The sequence below is a fragment of the Diadema antillarum genome, unplaced genomic scaffold (genome assembly GCF_040938485.1).
Source record: "Diadema antillarum isolate AM-2024a unplaced genomic scaffold, OU_Dant_1.0 scf00000071, whole genome shotgun sequence".
Lineage (NCBI taxonomy): Eukaryota > Metazoa > Echinodermata > Echinoidea > Diadematoida > Diadematidae > Diadema > Diadema antillarum.
In genome coordinates this window covers 12,910,114-12,916,113 of record NW_027270960.1, presented here as the reverse complement: position 1 = coordinate 12,916,113, position 6,000 = coordinate 12,910,114, and the positions used below count along the sequence as shown (strand labels likewise).

At 38.1% G+C, this 6,000-nt stretch overlaps 1 protein-coding gene across 1 annotated transcript in view; it reads left to right on the top strand.

Moving 5' to 3' along the window:
* The first annotated feature begins 1,062 nt into the window (after positions 1-1,062).
* The window catches only part of LOC139717112 (uncharacterized), a 46,230-nt gene continuing 41,292 nt past the window's right edge, over positions 1,063-6,000 (top strand). The window contains exon 1 of the mRNA XM_071628618.1: positions 1,063-1,103. Within this exon, the coding sequence (XP_071484719.1) occupies positions 1,063-1,103 (41 nt within the window). The remainder of the gene's footprint in view (positions 1,104-6,000) is intronic.

The following is a 6,000-nucleotide window of genomic DNA, read 5'->3' as shown; positions in this document are numbered from 1 at the left end:
ACGAAGGCAGTGTTTTGTGACAAATCTGACTTACTCTTATTGTTGATGAAGCAACAGCAATTCAATGATGTCTTCTCGAAGGTAAAATTGAGTATATAGATCGTTTAAAATTCCCTGCTCTCTTGAAGATCAGCAACCACCCGATATCACCAATGTACGTAGGCCCACCTGTGCATATTGGTGGGGGATGAGACTCGACTCTATTTACGCAGCCCGCATGTTTGTTATGCTGGCGGTGTCGTTACGTATGCGTGCACAGTGCAGTGCTGCATTGACCGAAAGATCGGTCTGTATCTGGTCGTCGGAGACTGCGTCTGGCTTCACGGATCCACCGTCAAAAAAAATGAAAGACTCCTCCGGATGTCTAAGTGCTGCAGCTGCACTGAGCTGAGGGGCCCACACACGTACAGCTTTGTAGAAGTAGTTTCTATTACTAAATGTCGTAGGCCTACACGCACACGTTAGAACTAGTGCAGTAGTATAGCCAGGTGCCCGCACCTCGTCAGGGGCCCGAATACCGTCACCCCGCTTAAAATCGTTTTGAGCGCACTGAACAAAAATGTATGCCCGGGACTGTGTTCTGTACGCTTGAAACTTGGCAGGACTACCACAACCAAGCAAATTGTGGTGAACACCGAACAGTTTTTCGCGAAAATCTGAAATTTTAATAGGGCTATAGGAATATGTGTTATATGTCACCCGCACGCATCTTTTACGTGTATGTCTATGGGAACATCACGGTCACCCGCACACGTCTTTTACGTGCTAAGTCTATGGGAGAGCGGGTGACGAGTTGCGGGCCCCTTCCTTAGCGCGCAACTTTTTCGCATCGTTCGCCTTTGACGACGATAGCTGCAAATTTTCAATATCGATCAGTGAACTTGTGATTCCATTGGAATTTTCAGCATTTTTCCTGTATGTGAGTTGGATTTCAAAGAATTTCAGTGGCGAAATGTGATTCAATCATGGGCAAACATTAACTATGACGAGGTGCGGGTCACCCAAGTATACTAGGAGTAGTACTGCAGTAGTACTGCGTTAGTAGATTCATGTCCGTTTACAATGGCGCATGGTATGGTGGCCGATGGTGTAACTAAGATAGTGTAAGTAGCTTATTAATCTTACCCCCTAGTAGTAGGGGCCAACCAGACGCGGACACCAGGGCCGCGGGGGGTGCGCTGGCGTTTATTGGCCTGCGCGGAGAGAGAAGTAAAAAGGATTGCTGCTTTGATTTTGAGGAAGTAATTCGTAATTGAGTTGACTTTGTTTGTGATGCCGGTGATTATCGGTGGGAGTGCGTTCCAGTCTGTGTAATCTTACTGTGATATAGTTCTTGCCGGTGGGATGAACGAGTATTCAATTAGTTACTAGGTAGTAGGCCCTAACAACTGTTAGTACTTATCATGCTTATAAATAGCACTTTTTGTTTGTGGTTATTGGGATGTAACTTGTAAGTAAATGTAACAAGTTAAATGATGACTTTCGGAGAACCCTTCAACCCAGACGCAGGGTTTTTCCCATTCATGAATTGGGATGACCCGTGCCTGTGGATAGGTTGAATTAGTTTTTCCAACTTTAATAGTTTTCAAACCAATCTGGGAAAAATATATACAGGATTAGATCTCTATTTAAATCAGTAAACATTTTGACTCACCTCTTCCACTGTTTCCTCCTGTTATCTGGTTGTTTCCTCCACTTCTTTGCAGCGCTTCCCAATTCATCACCGCCTTCGTTTGAAAAATGACGGCACGAACATATATGGCAAGCCAAATGCTCCATACAATCACTATACTGGTACACTTGCGTTTCTTGACTAAAGTACTAGTAATAGTAAGTTGTTCGAGCGCTAAATTTAACTTCATAATATTGTGAATGAGCATTTGGCTTGACATACATGTAGCCTCATATTTGTTATGCTACTGTGTCTAGTAGAGTAGTCGCCTCTAACAAATCATGCTGCTCAGTTTTGTATGACTCCCAGCCTGTCTATCAACAGTTATCTGAATGTGGGGGTCCCAAACTGGTGAAGAGTAATGATAAAAAGGGCCTAGTACACAATGGTCTTACAAGCTATCATAAATGTACTTTAGTTAGCGACCTCAGGCAGTTCAGCAGTGAAGTGTGTTACTGTTAGTAGTGTAGTGGTAGGCAGAAAAATCCGTCTGCTACCATGTCCAGAGAAATTTTTTTTTTTTACTTCATGAAGCCCTGCCGCCACATGTAGGTTGTAAGTTGTACAGTCTATCTACCCGGAATTCGGAGTGGAACACATTCTAGACAGAAAAATCTGTCTGTCTGGAGAATTCTTTTATATTTTTGACTTTATCATCAGCTCTCCTCCGTAGACAGAAGGGGATCCGTGAAGCCAGACGCAGTCTCCATGGAACATACAATCCCCAACGTCCAGATAGACAGATCTTTCAGTCAAAACACATCCTTGACGATTAGTTTGCTGACAAATTTGAGTACACACCTGCTCTATCAGTGTGGAATAATAATTTGGTCTAGATGCACAAGATGAGGCTTAATAGTTCTGTTTTTATTTTAAATTCTCAGCATTTGATAATATTTGTGATTTACACTGTAATGATATCAGATTTCAGATTCATGCTGCTGGGCAATTCCGCTGTTAGTGATGTTACATTTGAGCGAATTCACATATCTATTTTTACTTCTCAATTACCATTTTCTTCATTTCAAATCAAAGTTATGTTAAAAAAATGTATATGGCCTTTTTTACGATCAGTGGTGTAACTTTTGTACTCAGAGGGTCAAAATTTCAAACAAAATATTTTTTCATTATTCTGTTTGATTTCTGTTGGAAAGTATTCAAATTTTTGAAAAAATAACATTTCAGACCTTAAAGCTGAAGAGTTATTGGTGTAATTTAAGGAAAACCCTGGCACCTGAAGTAAATTTAAGCAAAATTTTGTTTTCATGAATTGCACCATAATGACAAAACTCTGTAGTCAAACTTCACCATGCAAAGTTTATATGGTTAACAACAATATATAGTTTGTGAATCAAAACTATTTTGGGGTTGAATATAAAGTGATTTAAAAAAAAATACATGAGATTTATAAATTTTTGGTAAAAATACCAATTGACATGCAATTTTTAAGATTTTAACTATTTATTGGAGGGCAAGCCAGGTCAAACTCTATACTATAACAAGTCTTTAAGAAGGGCTACCTTCCTATGTAGGTTAAATGAAATTCCAATCATTTCTTTAAATCTTGGATTTTTCACACATGGATGTTTCGGAGGTGACAGTTAACATAATAGAATGTTTCGGAGGTGACATTAATATTAACACTCAGTTTTTTTTATGCCTCCGCAACGAAGTGGCCGGAGGCATTATGTTTTCGGGTCGTCCGTCCGTCCGTCCGTCCGTACGTCCGTCCGTACGTCCGTCCGTACGTCCGTCCGTACGTCCGTCCGTCCCGTTTTGTTTTTGTCGATATCTCAAGAACCGTGTGGTGGTTTTACATCAAACTTGGTATGAGGGTATATCCTTGGGGGATAATACTTTGTGTGGATTTTAGGGTCACAGGGTCAAAGGTCAAAGGTCACAGGTTATTTTTTGAAAAAAAATTTGAAATTTCATGTTTTTCTCCATATCTCGCAAATGGTTCAAGGTATCTTCAAGTATATATGCTTGTACCGATGGGCAGTGATTATCTAGGGAAGTTGGGGGTCATGGGTCAAAGGTCAGTGGGTCAAAGGTCAAGGTCAACTCCTCAAAATATCACTACTTTCCTTAAAATGCAATATGCCTGAAGGTTTTTTTTTTTAAACTTGATGTATGGCATGTATTACCCTATATATATTTTTGGGGAAGTTTCTTGCCAAAAGGTCAAAGGTCAAACGGTAAAAGGTCAAGTGAAAGTGCTAAATTGCACTTTTTCCTCCATATCTCGAAAGTAACTCAAGGTATCATCATGAAACTTACATATTTATGCATGTTCAACCTAACAGTGATTCTCTTTGGAACTGTGAGGTCAAAGGTCAAAGGCCAGGTTTAGATAATGCTATTTTCCCATTTGATACTGAAATTATACTTTTTCCCAATACCTTGAAAATTACTCAATGCATAAACTTATAAAAGGGTCAAAAGTCAAGTAAAAATCATCAGTTCCCCAAATACCTGCACTCTGACATTTTAATCATTCATCCAATTGAACCTAGTTCTAGGAAAGTGAATATTCAGCACATTTGTGTCAAACCTGTCATTTTAATATTTTGCCAATTGTGTGAAACTGTCATCACACATTGTCAAGACATTGTACTATAGACCTATTAGGAGAACCATGCATTATGGCGGAGGCATATCAGTAGCCGTAGCGATATATCTAGTTTGAGAATAAGTGACAATAACACAAAACTTCTTCTTTTTATCAATGTTTTTAATAATTACAACTCAAGAACAAGAAATTAACTCCTTTCAAGCAGATAAACCACACAGAACAAGTGTTTTTTTACACTTCATTAGTTAGCATGGGTACCGGTAGTTTGCTTTCCATTTGGACGAAGGTTTTAAGCCAAATATTGTAATCTGAAGAAACATGGCATTCCATTTTCTACCTTAAATTGAGATGAGGGTGTGAGATCATTCTAGTGATGTTTCTTTGCTCTCAGAACGTTTTATTCCACAACACCAGGGAAGAATCACTTCGTTTCGGAGGTGACATTCAATGTTAACATTGTGTTGAAATATTCATTTACAGTAAGAATATGACGGACATAAGCTAGATATTGTAACCTGAAGAAACATGGCATTCCATTTTCTACCTTAAATTGAAATGATGGTGTAAGATCATTTTAGTAATGTTTCTTTGCTCTCAGAACATTTTATTCCACAACACCAGGGAAGAATAACTTTGTTTCGGAGGTGACATTCAATGTTAACATTGTGTTCAAGTATTCATATAGTGTATGTCCCCCCCCCCCCCCCCCCCAATTTACAATTAGACTTTGGCATTGATAGCATCCAACATGATTAAATCAGCTAAAATCTACTTGGGGGTCTTAAATTATAACATCTTAGCTCTATTTTGCAGAAAACCCCAGTCAATTTGGTTAAGTGGTCTCAAAGAAATGTGGATTGTTATAAAGGATGTCAGGAGTCTGATTCTTCCAAGTTTAGCACTTGGATGCTCTTGGAACTGCATATTAATGTGTAAGCACAATATACAGAACTTGGAGGGAAGGGATTCCTGACATGCTCTACAAAAATTCTCATTTCTCTTTGACCTCTGAAGCAAATTGAATGGGGTTTTCTGTAAGGTGTGGGCAATGAGTTATATTTTCAATCCCTCAAATTGTATTTTAGATTGATTCACTATCTTTAAAGTTATCGTTGTGGAGGGTACCATTGTAACTTTTTGGTGGGGACATAGGTTATGAATGCCAACAGCAAAAATTCTTATTTGACTTGTATTATGTTTTTGTTTGCACATGGTATTATAAATAGATTAATTCAAGGATGTTCATGAATTCTTCATAATTCTTGATAGCCACCATACAAATGTTATAATACTGGTGAAAGGTGTTTGGTTCATCTGGGATAAATTTTCTATAATACCAGATGCATTTAAACTATTGACATTACTAAAATGTATTCTATGTATCTTTCTGAATTGCTTGAAAATTACCAGCAAATCATATATATTAGTCACTTTTGAGAGTAAAAAGTATAAGATAAGAAAAAATCATTTTATTGTTTTGGAGGTGACACAACACAGAGACAACCCAACTTCTCAGGTGTTAACTATTAAATATATTGTGAACATTCATGTCTTTCCTCATGGCTTTAATTTTCAAATATAAGCTCTTTCTTTCAGTTCTTACTTGTTATTTTGTTTAGTTATTCTCTTTCATGATAGTGGATACCAGCTCATATTTTGTTTTAGATTGTAATTCATACTAATCTGTAGCAAGTTTTTACAGTTTGGTTAAGACAACAGTTTGTGTTTCCCAGCTGAAGAGAGCAGCATAATG